The 27,432-nt window shown below is 41.0% G+C and overlaps 1 protein-coding gene across 1 annotated transcript in view; it reads right to left on the bottom strand.

The window, feature by feature from the left end:
- The window catches only part of Armc2 (armadillo repeat containing 2), a 105,132-nt gene extending 80,645 nt beyond the window's left edge, over nucleotides 1–24,487 (bottom strand). The window contains exons 1-4 of the mRNA XM_019209201.1: nucleotides 24,375–24,487; nucleotides 18,449–18,702; nucleotides 15,430–15,502; nucleotides 6,880–7,054 (exon numbers count right to left, since the gene is read on the bottom strand). Coding sequence (XP_019064746.1) covers nucleotides 6,880–7,054; nucleotides 15,430–15,502; nucleotides 18,449–18,666 — 466 coding nt within the window. The 5' untranslated portion in view covers nucleotides 18,667–18,702; nucleotides 24,375–24,487. The remainder of the gene's footprint in view (nucleotides 1–6,879; nucleotides 7,055–15,429; nucleotides 15,503–18,448; nucleotides 18,703–24,374) is intronic.
- Between the last annotated feature and the right edge of the window lie 2,945 nt (nucleotides 24,488–27,432).

Genomic DNA, 27,432 nt, shown 5'->3' with positions numbered 1-27,432 from the left:
TATATATATAATGTATTATATGGAATATGCTATATCAGGTACATGCAAATGTCACTAGAAATACTACCTATGCTACTACTATTCTCCAGTTTGTGATGAAACACAGGGGAATAGAACAAATGTCCCATAGCACGGTGGGTGTTGTATGTGGTCACAGGCTACTTTGGAGGTGGCTGAACCTAGAGTTTGTGCAATGCTAGGCCCGAGGATGCTAGGATGAAGGGTGCCACCTGCCCTACCCAGTCTGAAAAGATAAAAAGGGTAGGGAGAAGCTCCTGAGCCCCCTTGTGGCTTCTGATGTCTTCCACCACCATGAACCGTTGTCCCTGTGGAGCCAGCCGATTACAGACTGAAACCTGTACACAGTGCAAGCCAAATAAAGCTTTTCCTCTTTAACTCTGGGTGTTGGGTGTTTTATCTCAGCAAAGAAAGAAAAGTAACTAACATTGTGGGGGATTGGGGTAAAATGAGCTCTGTGTAGAAAATAGTGTTTAAAGCTTTCCCAAAATGACTCAAAGTTTCCTCTTCTACACTTATTTAGAAACCAATAAACCAATAAAAGCTAGCAGTAACAAAACCACCTATTTTATCAATCTGACCAATCTCTCTGCTTTCTTTTATGAAAAAATAAAACAAAATGTTATAACCAAATAATAAGAGGACAGCAATAGTTATTATACTGTATATCATTATCTACAAAGTAGGTACTCAGTATAAGACATAACCAAAAAGACTCTTACAAAAAAGAAACAAATGGATAATAACATAAAACTTTCTCTTTAACAAACTAATGTAGTAGCATAAATGAAACACATCAGCATATATATTGAACTATTTTACAGCAACAGACTATGTAATAATTTGGGAAAATATTTCAACTTCTCCCTACTTTGTATTTCTCTCTCTTCTATTTAACATTAGAGACTGTCTAGTCAAAATTTCATTTTTCAGATGAGAAAACCAACCACCCAAAAAGGTCAGGCGACCTGCCCGCGGGCACCAAGCAGCCAGGCTAAAGCGGGAGAAGAGCGTGAGGTTTTCTATTCTGACAGATGGGGGTGCAAGGGCAGGACCTGGAGCACAGCTCTGCGATGTGGGCGAGCTGCTCAGCTTCTCTCTCACCTGCCCCAGTGCCCCGCCTCTCGGGGATGTGGTGAGAGTGAGGGGATGTGGCCGAGGGCAATGACTTCTGTGCTGCTAGCGCACCGAAAGCGTAGGGGCCACTGATGCACATTACTGGGACCCAAGAGTCCTGACTTCTGGTCGGTGGCTTGTTCCCTAGCACCAGGCCACCTTACATACCTTTGCTGCAAAGCACACACTGTTTTTTATTCCAACGCACTTTTAACCTATCACTATCTTTTATCATGTCTTTCATTCTTAACTCCAGACATTATTTATTAAGCTTCCACTACTATGGGCTGGGTGCTGGCCTGTGCAGGAGTGATTCTAGGTACACAAGAAGTCTCAACCATCACAGCTTCCAGAAGGCAAAACACAAACGTACATATAGGCAGAGACGCTGCACCCCTCTTTCCTTACAATCTGCTAAGAAGGAGTGAGCTTTGTCATTCGTCACTACAGTACATGACTGGATGTGCTGGGACTCACTCTGACCCTGAAGGAAGTCCACCATTAAACTGAGCATGCGCGAGTGTGCTCAGCATGGTCCTGGCCAATATGTGCAAGACTCTGTACTAATTCTGTAATGGGCTGTGGGTAAATTTGCAGAGGATACAGTAGTTCCATGTCACAGACATCTCTTTTATACCTGCCATGCATCCCAGACTATTAAAAGCTTTCAGGCCACAAATAAAGAAAACAACCCTTCCTTCTAAAATTGTTCAGGCTAGGAGGAGAGAGAGACAGGCAGATGTGAAAACAGATTAATGCATGGTGGGGGGGTAGCTCAGTGGTTCCGCTGCCTGCCTCGAAAGCACAAGGTTCCAAGTTTGATCCCCGGTACCAAAAAAACTGCAAATATTTAAGAAAACAGATTACAGCAGTGTGGTATGGCACCACCTAGGAAGTGAGAAGGCACACAGTGCAGAGGCCTTGAGAGGTTGGGAGTTAGTATGGGGGAGATTTGTGGAGGTGAAGCCGAAGAAACACCTGGACAGTGAACAGGAGGCAAACAGTTTAAAAAGGAGCCAAAACCAGCTTCATGTGTATGTGCCCCGCACAGGAAAGCTGGCCCCATGCTTACTTTCATGCTCTGCTGTTAGCATCTTGAAATTTGGAGTTTTGAAACAAAGACCACCCATATTTCAGTTTGCACTGAGCCCAGCCAATTATACAGAACAGGTCTGACCTGAGGCTTGAGAGAGCAGGGTGGGTGAGGAAACAGTAGGGTTCCACACCATTGGGGCACCATGGCCACTGCCAGCCAAGGGACTGCAGCCTTAGCAGAGAGCTGTGCACACAGTTGGGACTTTATTCTCTCCTCCAGGGATCACTAAATTACAGCTCCACCCAGTCTGGCCACCTTAGTTTTGCACAGCCTGTACTATGGCTTGTATCTAGATGTCCCCTAAAGCCTCATGTGGTCATCTGTGGGGCTTTTGGAGGTGGATGGATCTAGAGTATGTGCTGCTGAGATCAAGGATGCAATGCTGGGATTGATTCAGGGTACAATACCAGGACTAAGGGTTTGAGTAAAATATGGGACAGAAAGAGGGTCGCTTGTGGGTTGTCATTTGCTGCTTGTTGCCTTCTGCCTTTCCTACATTGCCTACTTTGTTTCTCCTCTGCGATGCCCCTCTGCCAGGCCACCCTTCCTTGGAGCCAGCCAGCTATGGACTGAAATCTCTCCAAACTGTGAGATAAATAAACCTTTGCTCCTTTAACTCTGGGTGTCAGGTACTTTGTCTCAGCAATGAGAAAAGTAACTAAGACAGCCTGCAAACTAAGAATGGCTTTTATATTTTGGAGCGACTAGGCGGGGGAGGGACGATCAAAGGAAGAACAATATTTATGACAAGCAAAAATTATATAAAGTTCACATTTCAGTGGTCATAAATCAGGCAATGGCGAGTTCTACACTATAATAAGAGTTGAATAGGCTGGACAGAGACCAAATAGACCACAAGGTCTACAACATTTACTCCTGGGCCCTCTACAGAAAAAGTCTGCTGACTTCTATAGTAGGTTAGTGTTTCCCAAAGTGTCCCAAGAGACAGATTCCACAGTCTGGCAGTTTTGGGAAATGGGGATTGAATTAAAATTAAACAGGTTTCCTTCCTGGATGGCTTTCCCAACTCTTTAATATGTCCCTGAGTACTGCAACCAGGAGGCAGCAGAGCTTCCCTGACTTACTTTTAACACTGAACCCTACCCTCTTTTTGTTGTTTAAAAGAAAGAGCCATGAACATTTTGCCAGACGTATTCTCCAGATTTCTCTGGTACTCAGTTTGGCAAACTGAGTGCGTCCTCTTGCAGGCACAGGAGACTTCAGAAGGGTTTTCAGTGAGGGATGATGCAATCTGATTTGCTTCCTGAGCTCTTGTGCGCGACGGGACACACAGGACATGGTCACTGTTCATGGTTCACGGGGCTGCAGGGTAAGGCTGCTGCTCACAGCCACTTCCCGTTGGGATCGTGGGTTCCTCAGCCTCTGCCAGGAGCTCCAGAGACTCAGGCTTATTGAGTAGACCCTCGCAGGCTGCAGATGGTTGCACAGGGCACCACCCAGGGGAGAGGCAAACAGTGACAAAGGCGGAGTAGCAGTGCTGGGACAGGAGAGTGCAGACTCAGGCGGTCTTCAAGGAGGGCCTGGAGGGCTTGGCGATAAAGTCTGACAGGGACTAGAAAGAAGGTGACATCTGCAGAGTCTCAGCCTGCCTTGGTAACAAGGGAGGCGTCAGCGACAGCACGTAGTACCTGTGCCGTCTTAAAAGACTCTGAGAATAAGGTGATGACATGCTTCTCTTCCCCTTTCCTCTTCTGAAACCAGCAATTCCAAACCTGCCACCACTCTCTGCCTGTGGGGTGGCATCAGCTACAAGTGACTTCACGCCAGGGGAGAGGGAAAGGCATGCTCTTGGTCTTCAGAACAGTGGGCTCACAGGTCTCAGTTACCCGACAAAGTCTATCTTTTCTAAACAAAAGAGAGCCTCAGGAATAAAAGCAGGCAGCTCCAAAACAAATGACAGTAATTCCAAGGTAGAGAGTAAATGCACTCTTAGAAAACATGATTGTGCTTAACAGGGTAATTTTTAGTGGCATTAGGTCCTGTGTGCAGACACAAGACAACAGGGTGGATGTGGGAGGCAGGCGAGGGTCTCCGTGCTGGGCGATGGAGGTGCCACTGCCACTCAAACAAGGGCCCGCTCACCCTGGAGGGCAGGGGCTAAGCAGTCGGGAGCACTGAAGATGAGGACAGCTGCAGACATCCACCCTCAGGCACCTTTACTCCATGGGCACGGGTCAGCAAATGGCGGGGTTTTCCAATGTAGCTAAAGAGAGTTAAATGCATTAAGCAACATTAAAGCTCAGAAACTAGAACATCCCGTTAGTGAGAAGTAATCTTGAGCTCCAGAGCCTCTGCCTTCTCGCCTTGGCACACACACTGCTCCCGTAATTATCAATCTTCTGATTCAACTGGTTTGACACAGGACCCCGGCAGGCGATTTTCTTGTGCAGGTACAACTGAGATCCACCGGTGAGCAGAACACAGAACAGGTGTTGTCTCTCTGCCTTGCTGACATTTTGCCCTGACTTTCCACCACAGACAAAATAAAGCCCAGCCCACTCCCCAGATTCCGAGGCAGCCCCAGCTTGTGTGTGCTGCTGGCCATCTGACTTGCTTTCCCCTCAGTGGTGCTTTGCAGATGTCTTCACGCTGTCTCTTTCTCATTATTCAACTCAGATGTCACCTCCTCAAAGACATCTTTCCAAGAGCCTTGAACTAAAGCAAGTGACCATGGCCACTGTCTTACTTTCTTGTCTCTGTGACACAAAACCTGTGACACAACCAGAAGAAAGAAAGGTTTATCTTGGCTCATAGTTTGTAGAGGTTTTGGTCCATAGTTAGCTGGTTCCAAGGCAGGGCGGTACAGTGGAGGGGTATGGCAGAGAAGAAATAGCTCATGGCATGGATATCAGCAAGAAGAGAGAGAGAGAGAAATCAAGGAGAGTAGGAGAAAGGTGGATCCTTCCAGGCCGTGCTCAGTGACACACCTCTTCCAACCAGGCTTCACCTCCCAACACCTCCATGACCCAATCTCCTCCCCAAAGCCCCACCTATAAGCACATCAGGTCGGGGCCATCCAGATACAAACCGTAACACACTTTCAGCCTCATTTTCTTGTCTATCTTCCTCAGAGCATCCACGAGAACTCTAACTCTGCTTTTGTTTGTTCTCCCTAGACTGAAGGCTCTCTGAAGGTGAGACTCTGTTGGCCCTGAATGGTGCCTGCAACTTGGTAGGGGCTCACTATGACTATGTCAGAACAGAAACAAACTGGGACATCGAGGTAATGGTTACAGCATCGCAGTGTGACACAGAAACACAACTGTCTATTTCTTCGTCCTTCCTTTCTCCTGGATTCTACCTCTTCATTGCTAGCAGGAACCAAACAGGCAAATGACTGAAGCGAACGGGCAGAGTGAACTGCAGGTCACGTTCCAGGGTATGGGGTGGATTCTACTGGGCTCTGCTCATCCCTTTACAGATGGGACCTGGTGCTGCCAGATCTAAATTTTCCAGATAGGTCATAAATCTTCTACTTTTTAAAGATTAGCAACTAACTAAAAGAAATTCCTAGTGTGGCAAACACGGTGCTGTTCAGATGGAGGCTTGTACTCGCTGGGATCCATCTGTAGACAGCCTCTGGCTCTGTGGACTGTGCACCTGGCCCCTGCAGCAGTCCCTGCTTGCTGTCTGAGTGACAGTCAGTCTCGTCAGTTCCTGGTAAAGCAGTTACCAACATATCTGACCACACACAACAAGAAATGGGTTTATCACATGACCCTGGACACACACAACTGAAGTGAAGTTGCTTGAAGCAATACTTATCTTTACTGTAATGCCATAGATCCTGACATTTTCCATTACTTCTATTCTACATCAGTTTTTAAAAATGCTAGTGTGGTCCCAGTTTTTTTAGTGTGATCCCATCAAATCCCCAGATTGATTGTTATCCCACATAGAATACTGATGTATTCTACATCAGTTGTGTAGCTAGTGTGGTCCCAGTTTTTTTAGTGTGATCCCATCAAATCCCCAGATTGATTGTTATCCCACTAATGGGTCCCTGCTTGCAGTTTGGAAAACCCTCAGTGTGCCTGGATGGGAGACGATTCTACCTGCGAGGTCTGCAGCCTCTGCTCCATTTTTGGGAACCTGCCAGCATTTCTGGGGCAGGAAGATAAGTTCTATTCAAGTTTTGCTTAAATATTCAACAAAGATCAGAAAGGCCTTAAAGCCTAAGCTCAGTATACATTAGAAGAATTGTAGAACTCTTACTATTTCTAATGAAATTAACAACTTGGTGAACTCTGACTTTAGACTTTTCTGTTATATGTGAACCATCCACTTGGAAACACTTTTCCTAATTTTTCTCTACCAAATAATGTTTTTTAAAACTGTTATCTAGATGGTCCTTTGATTTTTCCTGTGCTGGGGATAGAACCCAAGGTCTCTTGTGGTAAGCAAGTGTTCTACCACTGAGCTACACCCCTAGCCACAGATATTCTTTATACATACTCTAGAAAAACAGAGGAACAATGTTTTTTTAGCCAGGTTTTCCCAATATTAACTAAGAATTGCTTTATATAAAAATCATCTTGGATCAGGAAGATGCATATAAAAATAGCTTTTGTACAAAATTCAAACAGCGTGCCTGTCCCCAGGGTTTAAAGGACATCCTGTGGCCTTACACTCATCAGGAAGAAGGGATCTGTCCGGCAGAAGAGCCCCCTGGGAGGCTGCCCTGAATAAGCGCGCCCGGCCACTGCTTATTCTTCTAATCTTCGCAGGGTCCACGGGAGGCTTAGGAAAGGAAAGGCAGGGATCTTCCTCTGCAGCGGTGGGAGATGGTGGAGCTTTCAGTTTCTGGAAAGAGAGGTTTTAAATGATTGGCACTAGTTTCGGTTTTGTCTCAAATAAGATTCACTACCCTTGAGCTGGCCCCAATCCTTCCAGAAGAGCACAAAGGCCTTCTGCTGGGCTTGTCCGTGGCCACCATGTATGTACACACACAAACACGCACTCACACACATGTTCATGTGCGCACAACTTTAAAATTACTTTCGTCAATTATGTTAACCATGCTGCTATACTGGTTAGTATACTTGAAAAAAAAGATAGCAAAGAGGTATTGTATATATGATACTATGAAGTTAAGTATAATATACTTAACATACTTTGAAAGTTTCTGAGTTCAACTTGGCTCAGAAAGCATTTATTGAATGCCTATATTATATGCCAACACTTATGTGCACTATAAGTGCTACCTTTACATATTCTAGACTCTACAGAACAATTTTTTAATGATGTCAAACTTTAAAATAATTTAGATTAAAAAAATCATGAGACATAAAAGCAAGAAGTTGTTTTGGACTTCTGATATAAAAATGTTTTTTTTTTAATATATCTTAAGAATGTATGTGTCGCTATCCTTTAGAACAGTAACATTTCTGGCCAAATTCCAATCCCATAAAGACTAATCCAGGCTGGCCTTGAATTCACCATGTAGCCCCAGCTGGCCTTGAACTTTCAGTCCTACTCCGTCAGCCTCCCAAGTTCATGTGCTACCATGCCTGGCCACTTAAACTTTTTATTTCTAAAAGGCTATACCAAGTTATGTGACACCGAAGGCTCCCTCTGGCCTAACCTTGAGACTCTGGTACCAGAGCCTCACAGGACACTAAGCTCCCGGTGTCAATGATACCTAGGGATCCTGTCCTTCCTGCCTTCAACCTTACTATAATTATTTGTCTACGAAAGAGCAGCTATATGACAACAAGTGCTTTTAGTGCTCTGACCAGTCATGATTAAAGTTCCTGAAGTCACTTCCATAATATATGAGATGAGTGACTCACTACCTAATGTGTTCATCAAAAAATCTGGTGTGAAATTCACATGATCTGTGAAAATGGGTGAGGTCATCTACATATGATGCATCTTCTGAGATCCTTATTTTCTCAGATACTCTTGGAGAAAACAGGTATCTGTATTAGAGTTCTCCCACCAAGAATTTGGTTATTTCAATAATGACAGATAACATGTTTCAAGATAGTTTTTACTTCCTCTTGTTCACCTGCATCCAGTACTGATTTGTAAACCTGAACAAAGATAAATAGTTTTATGACTTTAGAGACACATTTTGAAGACATAGTTAGAAAAAGAGCAAATAAAACGATCGACATAACACGGAGGGACGAAGAAACCTCTCTGGTAGCAAACAGTCCTGGAGTGGTATCTACTTACTGGACAGGTGAACGTGGGAAGGCCATTTACTTCTTGCACTTGCCCAGCTATGACATGGAGACAGCAGGCCCTTCCCACAGGGGCACTCACAGGAACACTGTTCCTGCTCAGAAGCTCAGTAAATGCCAGCTCCTTTCCCCATGAGTGACTGAATTTGGTTCCCCTTTACTGCTTTGGCAGGGGCGGTTCTGGAGATCAAACCCAGGGGTACTCTACCACTGAGCTACATCCCATCCCTTTTTATCATTTATTCTGAGATAGAGTCTTGCTCAATTGCCCAGGCAGAAATCAAACTTGTATTCCTTCTGCCTTAGCCTTCCCTGATGCTGGAATTAAAGGCACGACCCTTAGCCTCTGACACAACCTTTCTGGAATAAAGGCCTTGTTTTGAAGGTGGGCACACTCGTTTTTCTGCACACTTTACTTTTTAGTCTCCCCAGTCTGTTACAAAGTAGTCATAAGAATGTGACTTAGGTTAGAAAGCTAATAGTGACAGAAAAGCAAAGAGCATGATATGAGGAAATGAGTGCTTTATATACAATCATCAAAGACAAAATCCACAAGGATAACCTCAATATCGAAGGTTAAGAGGTTTCTTATCTTAAAATGCCTGTACTCCACAGGACCTTGAAACTGCAGCGAAGATCGAGAAGCCTGCCATGTAGAAATGCAGATAAAGCAGGTAGCTCTTTTTACAAAAGCCTGAATTGTTATAAATGTTTTTAGTACTGCATGAAAGAGCTTATTAAAGAGAAAATATGGCCTGGAAAGTTAATTTTTCTCTAAAAGAGAGTAACTGAATTATCTCTGGTAGGCATAATAGAGTGCCGTAACCACTCCTGGATAAAAGGCATTATTTTCCTACCGCAAATGTGTAACTATAGAATGCAATTTTAGTTTCATTTTACTACTGACCTTTAACAAATTATTTATCCTACTTGAACATGCATCTCACCAGACTATATCAACAATAAAGCAAAAAAAAAAAAAAGAAAGAAAGAAAGAAAGAAAGAAAAAGAAAAAAAAAAAAGAAAGAAAGAAAGAAAGAAAGAAAGAAAGAAAGAAAGAAAGAAAGAAAGAAAGAAAGAAAGAAAGAAAAAGCAAAGCACCTAAAGCGTTTTTAATTCTTTGAGGGAACTCTACTAACCAAATCAGGAATTCATCTCATGCTGGGTTCTACAAAATATTCTTCTACTTTATGCAGAAAAATGGCTTTTATGAAAAATAATTAGTAAGAAAGCTTTTTTAAAAATCAAAGTCAGACACTTTTAGAAATCAGAAAATGCTGCAAGTGAGTTTCAATCAGCACCTAAAGCGTTTTTAATTCTTTGAGGGAACTCTACTAACCAAATCAGGAATTCATCTCATGCTGGGTTCTACAAAATATTCTTCTACTTTATGCAGAAAAATGGCTTTTATGAAAAATAATTAGTAAGAAAGCTTTTTTAAAAATCAAAGTCAGACACTTTTAGAAATCAGAAAATGCTGCAAGTGAGTTTCAATCTTCACTTGAGAACCTCACCTCCCTTCATAACACTAACACTGACGAGTACAAATAAGGACACTGGGTGGGATAGATCCTCCTGATTGCCAACTTGATTGGCTGGAGAAATCAGTAAAGCACACTTTTTGGTGTATCTGGGTGGGTCATGGGGATGTGACCTTGGAGACTCTGTCTGGTCCTCAGCTCCTTCCTTTCTGGTTCTCTTCCCTGGGATCTGCTTCCCAGCTGCTATGGCCTACGCACAGTGTAGCAAAGCTTTGACCATAGTGCAGCTTTGAACTTTAGGTCCTCCTGCCATAATATTCCTGCCTTGGAATGAGCCAACCATGAACTTAACCCTCTGAAATCATGGCCAAATAAACTTCTCCTTTAAGTTGTAAGCATCAAGTAATTTGTCCTAGCAACAGGAAAGTTGACTAACACACTGGGAAAAACAGGTTTTACAATTTTATGTGGCTGATGAAATAAGTAGTGTCTATTGAAGACACACAGACTACTTTCATAGAACAACTCAGTCAAGAAAGCTGCAATTCATAGAACACTTAAGGGCCCTAGCCAGTCACGACTCATCCCATTAGCATGGGGGAGTCAGTGATTGCCCACTCAGAAAACCACTTATGACGTAATGTGTAAAGCAACAGAAATACACATAAACACACATGCAATACAAGACCTCCTGGAAGTCAGAAATCAAACATTAAAAAATTTCCCAAGACCCTAACCTTCACAACATTGCAGCTCCCTGTGAATTTCTGTGCACAAAGACTCTGGACTCCTCTGTCAGCTGCACCATGGGACTCTCTGCTGAACTATTTTACCATGCATTCCAAAACTAGCAAAAGAAAAACACTCTGCTTTGACATTCTCACTCTACTTTTTCTTACCCTGTATCTCCCCTATCCCTAAGACATATTTGAGTTTCTAAGACTTTTTTTTAAGAAATAAAATTTTGTTTCACCTGTCAAATATACTTGGAGCTTTGTTCATATAAAGTAATTTATTATTAGTAATCACACTGATCCGTGCTATGAGGAGTCAGCCCAGAGCTTGCCCTGGTGAGGTGCTGGCTGGGAAGCAGGTTTCCCTGACCCTATAATTGACCTCTTTGATGCTGCTTTGGATCTATGCTTTCTTTTTAAATGCTGGATGCTGAGTGTTTAGGCCGTGTATCAAGTTGTAATCTCCTGATCTGTGTCTTTTCTGTATGTCAAAAACCTGATAAAACTATTTAGTGCTTAAATGATGATGTGAAACGACAACATTTCCTAATTATTCATCTGTTCACATCTCTGCTGACTTCATTCAATCCAAAGTAAGAGAGCAGCTATTTCTGTGCATACAAATTTGAACACCAGTTAATAGAGCAGCAGAATAAAAATAGGAATAACTACCACCAAACTGTCCCAGGTCGCAGGCCTGCTGTGGGATGGTAAGGAGTTGCCAAGGGAGAAAAAAAATGTAACCTGGCAATCCTGCATACTAGGGAGAAAAAAACATTAATGAATGGCTGCAAGGTTACAGGTGCTAAGAGGAGCCCTTGTAAGCCTGCTGGACCAGCAGCCGAAGCCTAAGCAGTGAGACACCAGGAATATTTCTTCTCCACTATTGTCAGAATCCCTGGGCAATGTCAAACATGGGCAGCCTGTGGCCTCCTGGAGGGTGTGGTGGAGATTAGGCCAGATAGGAAGGGGAGAGACAGAGCAGGTAAATGTCTAAGAGCACAGAGTTCAGCTAATCTAGTCAACGCAGGAGATGGAATGGGCTGCCCTCTGGGTCTGTCTTCCTTGACTGACTGTTGTTCAAGGAAATATGAAAAGGCAAAGCCATTAGATAAGGAGTCCTAGATCCAAAGAGTGATTGGTTAGGATTCACAAATTCTTTCAGGAAACGTGTCTCTTAATGTCAGGCATTCCCTCCCTCCCTCTTTCCCTTGTGTTTCCATCCCTCCCTCTTCCTCCAGTTGTCTCTTTTTATCCAGTCCCTCTCTTTCCACTCCAATTACCCTTTACTCTCCTTTTCTTTTGTCAGTTTAGTAGCCGCCAAAGTCAAAGGTTCCTTAAAACAGTGAAGTGAAAAAGATGAAAGAAGTTGGAAGAGCAGGTAGTATGAGGCCATTGCCAGGGTTTTTAACTGGGGACCTCAAATTTTCACTATTGTTTAAAATAAAATATACTTAAGACTCTTACATAATCTACTATAACACAATAAATTTACGCTAAAGCAATCGTTTTACTTAACACAGGAATGAATTTCTTAGACTACTCTTATTTTGAACATAGCACCCAACCATTCTGTAAGAAATTTAATTTCATGACCCTAAAGAGAGGCAAATGCCAATACTGTCCCAGCTTACCACCTAATCCTGCAGTCTAAAACTGCACCACTTTGACACAGCCATGGGAACTCCATAGAGACTCAGGAAAGAATAGGCCCAAAATGAGCAAATCTCAAAAATCTATTAATAGGTCAAAGAGGGGGGCAATTATATACTGCATATTGGTTTATGTTTAATATTTTCGGATTTATTTTTTTTCATCTGAAATAAAAGAACAAGTATAAACTTTCTCAGAGGCATTATGAAAAGTATTTTTTAAATATAAAATACATTTCCAGACAACTGGACCCTATGTTACTGGTATTACTGAGTAACGCTGGTTTTCTGTGATGATGGTGTTTTGGTCATGTAGAAGACTGTCCTTGTTCTCAGGAGATGCAAACTGAAGAGTCAATATGTTTGTAACTTACTGTCCAACCGTTCATCAGAACTAAGCATACAATCAAACACACATATGTGCACAGTCATGAATACCGAAAAGAAGGTTGACTAATATTCCATCTCCACAGGAATCTAAGGAATTGGTATTACTTTTGGTAGCAGAGGTCTAAGGGGAGGGAGGCCAGAAGGAGGAAGACTTTCCCAAATTCTTTGTAATTCCTTCCCCTCCTAGCTTCGTGCAGTCAGGCCTTGAACCCAAGAGAAGGCAGAAAATTTATTATTGAAAGAAGGTAAAACAGACGTCTCTAACCAGGATCATTGTGTAAGGCTTCCCCCTATAACAGTTGTCTGTATTGTAGAGTATCGGGATACTTACTATAAACATGGTTATTAATCGCATACTTACATACTGATCTTAGGCACTCCTGCCTTCTTGCTCACTTGGCTCTGAAAGCCAGCAGCCAGACTCTGTCTGTCTTCTAGGAGACAGCACGGAAGATGTCTTCTTTAGGGAATTTGAGTAGCCCATGAGAGACACCGAAAAGATATGCCACTGCAGACGTCAGCAAGAACACAACACAGCCAGATCGCCCTGACCACAGGTGTGGGTAGAAATAACCTCTAAATTAGCCAACCCCATCTACATGCCAATGAACAGCAGGAGGCATTAGGGGAGAGCCTCAAGCATGAGAAACAGAGACCAAAAGAAGCATAAAAATGTAACACAGGCTGTAAAAGGAGCAGAAAACTGAGCTAAAATAAAATAGCCAGGCATGGTGATCTTACTACTTGGGAGAGCTTGATCCCCTCTCAGGAGGGGATCAAGAGTTCAAGGCTGGCCTGGACTACACAGTGAGACCCAGACTCAAACGCTTCCACCCTTCCAAAATCAAATATATCACTAACCTATTCTGATAAGATGCTACAACCATGAAACAAGATTGTAGCACTATATAAAAACACAATTCTTAAGAAAAAAAGCTTTGTGAAATTAAAAATAGGATAGAAATGAAAATAACTCAATAAAGGGATTAGAATATAAAGTCTCTTTCCAAACAAGATGTACAACAGAAGAACTAAAAAGTTAATCCGACAGATTCTATGTTGGAATAATACATTTTAAAAGGGCAAACAGATTGGTTCAGTGCACACCGTCTGCATGTATGGAAATACCACACACAACCCAATTAGGATGTACAATTAATACATGCTAATAGAAATGGTTTTACAAGTGAGGGAGACATGATCTAAATAATTCAAGGACACTTCTCAGAGTTTAAAGGCACAAATTCTACTTTGAAAGGGCACTTTAAATGTTCAGCTACCAAAAGCCTATTATCATGAAATTTCAGAATTTATTATTGAAAGAAGGCAAACCAGACCTCTCTAACCAGAAAAATCCCTACAAACTTCTAGAAAGGACAAAGAGAAGTCAAGGGTCTCAAATAATTTACTTTCCATGCAATTTTTCTCAAAAAGCTGTGTGAGCGAATGCTCTAACAAAATCAGAGTAAATCAAGAAAGAGAAAAGGATGCAGCAGACAGGTAAAAGCTCCCACTGAGGGAAGAGTGGCCTCTGGGATGATGTGAAGAACGAGGTAGCAGGTGCCCAGAGAAGTGCATGGGCAGGACATCCAGAGAGCTCCGAAGGGGGCTGAGCCAATGAACACCTCGTGTGCCTGAATACACAAAGGCAATTCAGATTTTGAGGGAAGAGTCTGGGGTTGAAATAGTAACAACACACAACTAACACCAGAGAAAACAAAAAGTGGTGAAGCTAAAGTGAAGTTATCATCATTAGTCATCACCGATGACTCAGTTATAAACAGGGTGTACATAATTACAGTTCAAGAAAACTGATCTAACCAAAGTTATGATGCATCCATACTGGGAGCTCTAGCGGGGACAGAAAGGATGAATGTGTTATGATGGGACGTGTAGGGACAGACATGAGCTGAATCTTCATCGTCCTTAGTGGGAAGTCATTAGATAATTCCTCAAAGTCCTAAGTCAGAGAGCAGCAAGACAATGTGGTATTTAAAAATCTGGATGTAAGTAACAAAAGACCACTGGGAAAGGAAAACCAGGAATAAGAGACCAGGACACCACTAGGTTTTTGAAGTTGTTGTAATTTGTAACAAATCTCTGACTGCCATCTATCTATTTCTTCATATATATATTTATATATAAAATGTTGCAATATATATATAAGCCAGGGTAGGCGGTGCATGCACGCCTCCCCACAACCAGAAAAGAAGAAAGAGAGAGATAGAGAGAGAGAGAGAGAGAGAGCGAGAGAGCGCAAGCAACATTTTTTTTGAGGCAGAGTCTCACTATGTAGTTGAGACTGACCTGGAACTCACTATGTAGCCCATGCTGGTCTTGAACTCACAATGATCCTCCTGCCTCAGCCTCCCAAGTGCTGGGATTACAGGCATGCACCACCACACCTGGCTTATAGCAACATTTTTAAATATAAAATTTTACATGTAACTATTAAAAAGAAAATAATATATACCTGTTTTTTAAATAGAAATTTTGTTTATAAAATTACTATATTTTTAAACAGCTTTATCAAACTAGAAGTAAATTATAGGAGCGTTTCATTAGATATAGTAACCATGATATTTGAAAACTCTAAAAGAATCTGCTTTTATATTAAATTATTAGTACCTTTAGGTCTATGTGATAATTTTCCTAACACATAGAAGGGCTGATTCCAAGTGCCTGAGCCAGTTCCATTTCTAAACCTGTGGCAATAGAATATAAAATACTCACCAGCTCCAGTGGACTGAGACGGGTGCCCAAGATAGGCCTGCAATCAGATGACTCAAAACTGGATGCATGAAGGCTAACATAAGAGATAGTGCAGAGTTAAAGTTTGTGAAGATTTATTATTTTTATTTCTAGCATATGTTAGCTAAATGCTGCTGAAAAACAAGTAAAAGCATTTAACTCATAAACCTTGAGAAAACAGCAATTTTAAAATGTTATAGTACTTACAACATTTCGTTCATATCAGTTTATAAAGTTGGTATGACAATCAGTACTAACCATTTTATTCCAAATTAACTTCCTAGACCCAACATCTAGACTTATCTTTAGAAATCTTGAACAAAAGTCAAACTTTAAGAAGTAACCATCTTGAAATCAATTAGCATAATCCACTACACTAACAAGCTAAAGAAGAAAAATCATTATGATCATATCAATAGATGCAGGAACAGCACTTGGTAAATTCCAACACCCATTCACAACAAAAACTCTCAGTAAATTAAGAATAGAAGGAAATTTCTTCAATTCAATAAAGAATATCTAAAAACACCCTGCAGTCAACATCATACTTTGTGATGAGAAACTTGAAACTTCCTCACTAAGATCAGGAACACGGCTGGAATGTCCCCTTTCACCACAGCTTTTCAATATCATACCGGATGTCCTAGGTAATGCAATAAGACAAGAAAAAGGAATAAAAGGCATATGGGTTGGGAATATAGAAACAAAACTTTGTTGGCAGATGGCATGATCATCAATGTAGAAAATCCTAAGGAACTGACAAAAGTCCTAAAATAAGTGACTATAGCAGGGTTACAGGATACAAGATTAATACAAAGAAGTCAGGGGCTTCTCTGTATACCAAAAATGAACAGGTGGAAACTGAAACAATAACACAATACCATAGAAATCAGCATCCCCTTAAATGAAATTCTAAAATACAAATCTAATGTAACATCTGTATGAGAGAGATGGTAAGAATCAATGAAAGAAATCAAAGAACTAAATAAATGGAGAGGCATTCCATTTTCATGGCTAGGAAGACTCAATATGTCAAGATGTCAGGTGGTCTCAACTTAACTAAGATTTAATGCAATCTTAAGAAAAATCCCAAGTAATTTTGTAGCTACCAATATACTAACTACAAAGTTAACATGGAGAGGCAAAAGACCTACAATAGTCAACACAACATCGAAGGAAAAGAACAAATTCAGAAGACTGACAATACCAGACTTCAAAACATTCTATAGACCATAATTAAGACAGCATGGTCTTGGTGAATGAACAGACAAGGATATTAATGGAACAGAATGCAGAGCCCAGAAATAGACCCACATAAACATAGTCAGTTGATCTTCGACCACAGAGCAAAGGTAATACAGATTTACTTAACTTACAGTGGAGTGATGACCTGATAAACCTAGCACAAGTTAAAAATTTCATAGTCAAAAATGCATTTAATATACCAATACTATAGGCTGTTTGGTATGGGTTGTTTGACCTCACAATCATGTGGCTGACTAGAAGCTACAGCTTGCCCATGCTGCCCAGCATCACAAGACAGTATCACATTGCACATGGCTATGCCAGGAAAAGATCAAAATTTAAAGTCTAGGTTCTGTGGAATATATATCACTTTCACATAATTGTAAAATACAAAATTATTAAGTTGAACAGGGACTTTTTTGCACTACAGAAAGATAGCCTTCAACATATGGCACTAAGACAAATGAACAGCTACATGCAAAGAAAAAGAAACCAGACACAGACATTACACCCTACAAAAATTAATTCAAATTCTATCACAGACCCAATATAAGACTTAAAACTATAAATTTCCCATAGGGTAACAGGAGGAAATCTACATTACCTTGAGGAAAGTGATAACTCTTACACAACATCAAAAGCATGGTCCATGAAAAAAGACTTGGTAAGCTAGACTTCACTAAAATTAAAAATGTCTAGTCTGCAAAAGACGCTGTCAAGAGAGCAAGAAGAAAAACCACAGACTGGCGAAAACATTTACAAAAGACACATGGTACAAAATAAAAGATGGGTGTTCAAAATACTCACAGAATTATTAAAATTCAATAATAAGTCAAGTGTGGTGGCCAATGCCTATAATCTCAGTACTTTAGGAGGCTGAGATAGGAAGACTATGAGTTTGATGCCATACTGGACTATAGAGAGAGACTGTCTCAAGAGCAAAACCCAACTGATGAAAGTAACAAAAACAACAACAACATATTTTAATAAGGACACAAACAACCCCTCCGCCCAAAAAACTGGGTCACAAATGCCAGATCAATGAAGACATACAGATGGAGAAAAGATATTCCACATCATCTATCACCAGGGAAATGCAAATTAAGAGAAGAGGTACCACCACTACATGCCCATTAGGATGGCCAAACTCCAGACCACTGAAAACATCAAATGCTGGATGAGAGGAACAGGAAATCTTACTCACGCTGGTGGAAATAAGAAACACTGCAGTCACTTTAAAGGACAGTTTGGTGGTTTTTCACAAAGCTAAAGACACTCTTACCATAAATCCGGCAACTGTCTTCTTGCTATTTACCCAAAGGAGCTGAAAACTTATGTTCATATAAAATCTTGTGCATTGATGTTGACAGCAGCCTCATTTGTAATTCCCAAAACTTGGAAGGAACTGAAATGTCCTTCAGTGGGTGAATAAGTAAACTGTGGTACATCCAGACAGTAGAATATCATTAGGCACCAAAAAAGAAATGAGCTATCAAGTCATGAAAAATCAATGAAAATCACACAAATCAATGGAGGAAACTTACATTCATATTACTAAGTGAAGGAAGCTAGCTTGAAAAGACTACAAACTGTATGATTCCTACTATATGACATTCTGGAAAAGGCAAAACTATGGAGACAATTTTTTAAAAATCAGTGGTTGCCAGGGGTTGGGAGAAAGGACAGATAAGGAGCAGAATTAAGGGAAAATGTAATCTGGTGAACTAAGTATACCTACAAATGAAATGTCACATACCTGAAGGAGGAAGGAGGCCTACTTTCTGGTGTTCTTGAGGATGAGGGTCCAAATAGTTTCCTCTGGACTTCCTGGGGTGTAAATGGTCTTTGGGTTCTAACTGTTTGTAATGCATTTCGTGCTTCACTTATGATTTCTGCACTGGTCTTCTGCTTGGACACTGAAGGTCGGTAAAATGGATCCATCTTTTCTAACTTCTTATCATTTGAAGATAGCATCTTTCCTTTTTAAAAATGTTTTTCAGATACCACACCCTGCAAACATATAATATAATAAATATCAACTATTGCAGTCCAGTGCTTTAGAAAGGAGTGCTTTTGTCCTTCCATATATTAAACCATTCTTTCATATTACGCTTTAAAAAAACCATAAATTATTTTTAATTAACAATCCAAACAGAGGGTAAAGATGAAAGAATAGCTCTCAAAAACACGGGCTCCAAGGTGTGCCAATGTGTGATCAAGGTAAAGAGGAGGGAAGAAATCCCAGACAAAGGGAAGAGAGAATCATTTCACTTTTGGGTGGGGGTAGTACTGAGGCTCGAACCCGGTCCTCACACATGGTGGGCAAACACTCTACCACTGAGCTACATTCCCAACCCATATCTTATATTCAACCGATAACACAACACTAGGGGATGTCTTAAAATTTTAAACTAAAGTTTCCTTTCCTTCCACTAAATTTTAGACAGGAGGCCTACTTCCAAACTACATTTGCTTTACAACAAACCTCTGGGAATGGCTCAGCCCCATAACTGTGCATTATATTTTTGAATGAGTTGATTCAAATCACATTCAATTTGGGATAGTGCCCTACAGGAATATACACCAAATATCAGTACAAAATGTTCCTTTCCCAGTCATCTTGTTCAGTTAAAGAGTTAGTCATGGACAAGGACCACAAGAAATGCAGATCCTTTTCACAAGCTGGTATATCCCATGAAGACCAATCTGGCTTTAAAATAGTCCAGATTTTTTTTGTTTTCTTCAGTTTTCATTTTTTTATTAGTATAGGATTGCAGCACGTGATGATGACATTCCTCATGGGCAGTGAGTATATACACTGACACATACGAATTCCCTTTTTCTTCCCCTTCTCTCTCTTCCCTCCACCTCTTGGACCCTCTCCCTGTTACAAAAGACCTAGTATCCTCAAAATCATCTAGATGTTTAAAAGTTTAATTCTAATGAGTATATGGTATTAGGTATTCATTTCTTTAAAAAATATCTTTAACCTTAAAAAATGAAAAGATTTCTAACCCTTCAAAAATCTCTAAAGAGACAGAGGTCTATAAATTATTCACACATTTTAGCTACACAATTTTAAAATGGCTTTTGCAAATAAAATATTTTGTGATATATGCCAAAGGAAATTAATACATGGAATGAATAGTTGATTCCTCAGGAAAGATTTACTACATAATGATTTTGTATTTGTTTTAACATAAAATAAACAATAAGAATATTGTGTTTAGTTCTGCCCAAACCCTACTCCAAGAGTTTTTGAGGAAAAAAACCTAGATGAAAACTACAAATAAGATGTCACTCTTTTTCTATGAAAAGGCCAGGTGTTGCATTAAAACAGGGAAAAGTTACTGGGCAAGCAATTATCCAGTAAGGAATTACTTATAAAAGATTTTGAGCAAGGTTTCTAGAATTATGTACACTAGCACAGCTATAAAAAATGAGGGCAGATCTAGTACATTTTACTTCTAATACTTCTGACATGATTGGCTCTTCATTTTAAAATATTCAACACGATTTATTTTAAATATACAAAAGCTTTTAGATATATATATGTACACTTACATATATTATTTTTGAATGCATAATATAAATCCAGTCCAGAAACATCTAGCTTAAGTGGTCATGGCAGGTTTGTTGCTTTGTTTATAAAAGACTCATTGCAGGGCTGGGCGTGTAGCTCAGTGTTAGAACATGCACTAAGCATACAGTGGCCCTGGGTTTGATCCCATCACTCCCCAAAGAGAAACAACTGCAGTATGAAAGTGTATCTGTTAGTGAGAAGAGGTTTCTTCTGTAGCCCAGATCAGATCTGCCACCCTTCTGGCCTCACATAGCACTAACAAGTCTAGCAATGTCTAAAGGAAATCTGGGAGACCCAATAAAGATTAAAGAAAGTGCTTTAGGGAGTAATAGTGGACTCACATTCCTGACCCATGGTTCTTCCAGGCTCTCTTTCAGTATCCATTGAAAAGTATTCTGCTTTGCAAGTAATGAAGGAGGAATATTTACTCGGGTCACATTCTAAGAATTCTGTGAATTATCTGGGAACCACAGGAATTTAGGCTGACCAACTATGAGTGGACAAAATGCAAATAATGGCTTTAAAATAATTTTTTCTGTAAATTTTTACCACAAATTCTAGCATTGCTTTCTGTATCAATTTTTTCTCTTCCCTCTAAATCTCACTTTAACCTTTACTTGATGAGAAACTGGAATAATGTAAGATCTGCACTGTTAATCTTTTATTATTACATTATATTAATATATTCTGAACTAACTCAATCATGGAAATATTTAATAGTACAAGTAAATGGTTAAAAGTGGGGTTCTTTGTGGGGGGGAGGATTGTTTTTCTTGTGCTAACTAAATTACCAATTATTATAAAAGGTTTTTACCAACTTGAAAAATAGCCAGTGATTTAGTTCAGTGGTTCTGCTGCCTGCCTTGCGAACTTAAAGGTCCCAAGTTCGATACCCAGTACCAAAAAAAAAAAAAAAGAAAAATAATCACTCAGCATTGAAAGCCTGTCCAATTATATCAAAGCAGCCTTGAACCATAGCACAATATTAATTACCACAGACATTTTAACCTTACAAAATTTTCCTGAATTGGTTCCAATACAAACAAATTCACTCAACTAGTATTGATCAACTATTTCCTATGTGCAAATCCCTCTTTTTGGTTCTCCAGGAACAGAAAAATAAAATACCGTCTTAATTCTCAGCAAGATAGGCCACTAATACTAAACACTTATTTTAGTACCCAGCACATCATCTCAATCCCTGTGGCAATTCTGTGATGTAGACAGAGTCTTATGCAATGGTAAAGAAAAGCTGTGACATGTGCCAGAGGTGCTAATCATACTGTTCCTGGCTAGATGGTGAGGTGGGAGGCAGGAGGCTGGGGCGGCCACTGTTCATTCACCGTCATAAGGACACACCAGTACTCTCACCAGTGCAGCTTTCTTGGTGTGCACTAGCTGAAAATCAGCCCTACTTGTACAAGGTGATTTTTATTCTTTTTAAGTAAATTTTATTTTATTCCATCCCCCCAATCCCCCTCCCCTCCCTGCGTACAAAAGCTTTGTTTCCATTTTTTTTTTCTATTCAGAATGATTTTAATAGAAGGAAGAAATTGAGGCAGCAATAAAAATAAGAATAAATTGCCACGCAAAACAAGGAAGAGAGGGCATTTGACATGTTATGACAGAGGTATTAGTTAAGCTAAGTTCTGAAAAATGGGCTGAATTTGAACAAGCGGCAGTGGCTGGCACTGGGGCTAGAGTAGAGGAAGAATTTCCAGAAAAGTCAACAAATGAGCAAAGGAAGAATATCAGGAATTCGTGGGGCGTCTGTGGCTAAGAGAGTACTGTAGAAATGAAGACTGCCTAGCCAGAGCGAGGGCTAAAGGTCATATAAAGAAATAAAAGCCGATAAACAAATTTAAATAGCTGAGATGAGCCAAGCATGGTAGTCCATGCCTGAAATCCCAGCACTCTGGGAGGTTGAGGCAGAAGAAAAGGAAGGAAGGGAGAGGGAGGATAATATATAGTTCAGTGTGGAGGCACTAGGTTTAAAAACAACAACAAAAAGATCTGCCAAGGAAAGACGGGGAAGACAGAGGGAAAGACTAGAAGTGGCAAAACCAGGCAGTTCTTATACAATTCTTCACCTAACTCAACTCTAAGAGGTCACTTGTTCAAGGAACCTTTCCTGGCCATACCTTTCCCACCCTTCCGGTCAGAGTTTAGTATTCTTCATCTGCTCCACTAGCCACGCAACCCCCATCCCTGTCTCTACATCTTCCCATTGGGTCATAAGGTGCTGTGTGTCCAGCATGGTTCCACTAGAGTCTGAGACTCAATCCTCCATGGGAGGCACTGGCAAAGAGCTACCCTTGCACAATTGCTCAAGCCCAGCTTCCAATATTGACTTGAGCTAAGGCAATTCCAAGTGAGGGCTGCATGGCTTTTTTAATTGAAACTATTTGTTACAGAGGATTACAAAAGCTATCAGACTCTATTTCAAACGTCATCGATTTAGGATGGTAATATGAGTTCAATTTAGCCCCCTTTCCCTTTCTTGACTTTATTTCAAGTTGCCCAGCACAGAGTAGGACTTGATTAATGTTGTTCTCAGTGAGTGAAGTGTGGGAAGCCAATGTCACAGGAGAGAAGGTGACACAGAAGTGAAAAAGAGAGAAGAGCGCAGGTAAGGCGCACTGAGAACCAAGAAATTAACAGGTACTGGTATCCTGGAAGACAGAAAGAGGCCAGGGACAACCCTGGGAACGCAGACCTGGAGAGATTGGAGAGAGTGAGAAGAGAACCTTTCAAAACAAGCAGGAAGAGAAGCAAGTCATGAAAGGAGAGAAGAGGGTGAATTCTGTCTTGCGTCAGCTGTCCCGAGTCTGTGGTGCACACAGGACTAAAGGAGGGGCACCACTAGCAGGATATTCAAAACCCCAGAACTTTCTATTTAAAGAAAAATATTTCTCATTAGTTTCAGAGAAAGTCCAGAGTCACCACTTATAGACTCTCATACCTAATTATAAAACTCTGTCTTTACCTTTGCTGCTAATAGCCACCAGAACAAAAGCCTTCTTGCTAAACTTAATTCCACACTATCAGGGTGTTGGCTGCAAGGGTCAGGCTGGCCACCTGCACACTTTCCCCTCAGGTTAAACAACCCCTTTCCAGGACTATGGATAGTAATAAGAATTGTCTCAGGATTGTTTTGCGAGTTAAGTAAAATGATCCATGTAAAAGTGCTTTAGCATCACACTGTGCCAGTAGAAAATATTAACAAACTACTATCCAAGTGCTAATTTAATAAAGGAATACAGAATAAATTTTCTCTGGAGAATGAAAACTTTATTTAAAAAGGGAAGGAAATTGCCAGAGAGAGACAGAGAGAGACAGAGAGAAAGAGAGAATATTTGTTCAGTGTTTTTATTCATTTCATAAGTTTTAGAACTTAAATTTGGGGTACTTTTCCTTACGAAAATAGATAATTTTGTTTGTTTTGTTTTGTTTTTTGAGATAGGTTCTCACTATGTTGCTCAGATTGGCCTCGAACTCCTGGAGATCCTCCTACCCCAGCTTCCCAAATGCTGGTATTACAGACATGCGCCACCACACCTGGCCCAAAAACAGATAGATAACCTTTATTAAGTACTGTACTGAAGTACCTCTAGTAAGTACTGTACTTTATTAAGTACTGAATATCACTATCCCCAATATTGGTCTTATAAATGCACAAAATAGGATATAAATAAAGAGTACAGCTTGTTCGTCTACCAAGTTGAATTCTAAATCAGGGCGGGATAAAAAGCCTACTGTGAGACTGATGGGAAATCATACATATCCATGTATTTTAACATATGGTAAACATTGTTACAGATACACTTTTATTTATTGAGGCTCTTTCTGGTGCTACAAGAACCCAGATACAGTCTGGGTGACTTTGTCTATGCCGCCTGCCTAGACAAAACTCTTCAGCCTACCACTCTTTCATTCATCAAATATTACTGAGCTTCTATTAAGTACCAAGCAGCTGGCCAAGAGCTCCGTGTATAGAAATAGCTGTGCCCGACCTCTCATCGCCTCTCTTCTGATTCAGGATAGAAAGGCAGAAGGGTGCAGGAAGGGTCCTCCAAGAAACCCGCGGGGGACGCCTCACCTCCCGCGCAGACAGCGGCTCCCTTACTCCCGGCAATGCCCACTGGTCTCCCGGTCCAGGGAAGGGCAGAGCTCGGCGGCATCCTCGCCTCGCCTACCCTCGCCCTCCTGAGCTCCCGTTCCACCAGGCAGGCCATCGCCTCCATGGCAACCGTACACAAACCACCTCCCGCCAGGACGCCAACCTGCAGTTCCAGGCCCTCGCTGGACAGGTGGAGGACAGGGGAACGAGTCTGGCGAGGGCACAGGGATGGGGACTCCAGAGCTGACCCGAAGTACCTGCGACAGCGCTGGAGACAGAAACCTCTGCGGAGTTCAGCGCATCCTTTGCCTTTTCTACCTTGACCGGCGAAGGACTAGGTGGGCGGAGTAGCGGCGGGCGCTGCTCTGCTATTGGGCCTGCGCCGACCCGCTGGCGCATGCGTAAAATGACGAGGCGTGGCTGCGAGAGGTGCTGGAGTAGGGGGCTGGAAGGAAGCCGCAGGGAAAGACTGGGGAGGTGTCTTCTCTTAAACTAGCAGCTTGTGGAAACATATTTGCTGAGCCCCTGTGAGATCCCCGCACCGCTTATTAAATTACAGTAGGTTGGACGGCAGCTACTTTTGGGGTAAGAATCAGGATTTACTGCTTCCACTTGTGGCTCTGTATATCTTGGAGCCAGTTCTCTAACCTTTCAGTGTCCTCATGCTGTGAGTCGAGGGCTGTGTGTAGTAGTAACTACGTCTTGAGCTTTTATGGAGATTGAAAAGATAGATCTAAAGTGCTATGCGTGTGGCTGTCAGTGTTCGGCTGTTGGCCATTAGTAAGCCCTTGCATCTGTGCAGTGCTTAAACTCTATTCACAGGAGAGGACCTTGGGGGTCTCGTGAGTGGCAGAGTGATCACGGTTGAATGTTTAAAAGAACCCCATTTTTTTGGGTATTGTTTCTAGTTTTAATTTTGTTCTCTCCTCTTATATCATTCGGCAACACTTTACAGTGTTAAATACAAGTGAGACCATAATCACTCCCCACTCAGGTTTACACCATGATTATAAATATAGCGATTTTTCAGCTTAAGTGTTGTTGTCAACATTGGAAAAATGCCACATCCCTTGGTGCTAAGTATCTTGTAAAGAATAATTAAATTGAAAATATTTTGAGCACATACTATATGCTTCATGAGAAATGATAGCCAAATGGAGTGTAAGCATCTTTCAAAGTATCCAGGAAGATTTCACAGACAATAAATAGTTGATTGATTTTAGGACCTGATACAAAATATTTGTGTTGGGGGGGGTGGAAATGTTTTCCACTGACTGAACAAATTATAGCAAGTACCACTTACTGGCCACTGACTACTTTGTACATTTATCTGTCATTTAAAACCATAGGTAGTGGGCTGGGGATTTAGCTGACAAGCAAAAGGACTGAGTTTGATCCCTGGTACCAAAAAAAACAAACAAACATACAAACCATAAGTAGTATTTGAACTCACAACTTGTGAGATGTGACAAAATACAACTATTTCAGCCACTCTTAGTCATTTAAAAATGTATGCAATGCTATTTATCTTCTACCCACTGGTGAAAAGTTAGGTAAAATCCTTGAATTTTCTGCTTATTCCTGGATAACTGATAATCTGATAGGAACTGTTTCAGTGACAGCTTAATTCCAAATTACATGGGTGCAGGACATAAACAAATGTGTCAAACTTCACTTGAAATTCAGCCTTCATTTCCATATTCCCACACTAGGGTTAAGATCTGTAGCAAGCCTTCCCAGAAGAGATGCAGTTAGCCTAGGCTTGCTCTCCTTTATCCCCCAGAGCAGTGATGGCGAATCTTTTAGAGTTTTCAGTGATAACAAACAGCCAGGTGTGGCACGCAAGCCATAGGTTCACCACCACTGCCCTAGAGCCTGTATAAGGCTCAACATGGATCTATTTGGGTAGAGAGAGGAAAGAGTGGAAGGAAATGGATCCCTTCTTCCTGGATTTGAATGGCCTCAAGATTGCTGTGCTGGCCCATGTTATGCATTTGGGTCTTTCCTGGGTTCTTCAGAGTTCTTGCTGATGAAGACCTCTGTCCTGGAGACTCCTTTCAAGGTGGATACAGTATTATTTACTAGATGCATTTGCTTCATCCCCTGCACCTAAACCTCCAAGGGTCACTCCAGCTTACACTAGTCCCAAACATCTCTTGCCCCAGGGCCTCTGAGTATGCAGGCTCATCCCAATAGAGCACCCTCTTGTGCCTAGGATCTTGTCTAAAGTGACTTTATGTGTGCTACTGGAATCTGCAGCAAGACAGCCCTGAAAGCCAGGAGAAATCTATCAGGCAAGCCAGAACAATTGAAAAGGGTGACAGGGGCAGAATTATAGATTCAATTATTTGAAGCAATAAAACTGTGCAGCTCACTTTACTGAAGAACACTATGTGGAAAAATACTTAGGCTAACACACCAATGGCCTATGTATTATGCCTGTGTTCCTATACAATTGCCTGATGGCTGTTTAACAGTTTTGCAAAGGTAGGCTTTGCAGGTAAAATTATTTTAGAAATAAAATTGTCAACATGTTTTATATACCTTAGACAGATTAAAGACAAAATATTAATTACATATCCAGTTTCCAAATGCTTTAATTTGAAACATTTCACTTTTACTGCCCACTTGGAGTTTCAAATAAGCTCAAAAGATTAATTCACGGATTATTACCTCAGCTTGAAAGTAGAGGCCAGAGAAGTTAAGGGATCTACTGTAAACACAGATAGCAAAAAGACCCAAGGCCTCATAATCTCAATGCCTGTCCAGCCTGTTGTCCTGTCATAGTACATGTGTAGATACATGTTTTCAAGTCAGTGTTTTTCATCTGTATGAATAAGAGCTACTTCCTAGGCTGTATGGAGCTACAAAGATCAAGAGGAGCTTAAGAATATTTACAACCCACATCATACTAAATGGTCAAAAACTGAAAGCTTTCACAATAAAATCAGGAACAAGACAAGGATATCCACTATCACCGCTCCTGTTCAATATAGCTCTGGAAACATTAGCCATGGCAATAGACATGAGAAAGAAA

Source organism: Fukomys damarensis, unplaced genomic scaffold (assembly GCF_012274545.1).
Source record: "Fukomys damarensis isolate Sample0158 unplaced genomic scaffold, DMR_v1.0_HiC HiC_scaffold_14, whole genome shotgun sequence".
NCBI lineage: Eukaryota > Metazoa > Chordata > Mammalia > Rodentia > Bathyergidae > Fukomys > Fukomys damarensis.
Note: the sequence above shows the minus strand (reverse complement) of the source record. Positions and strands in the feature narration are given on the sequence as shown.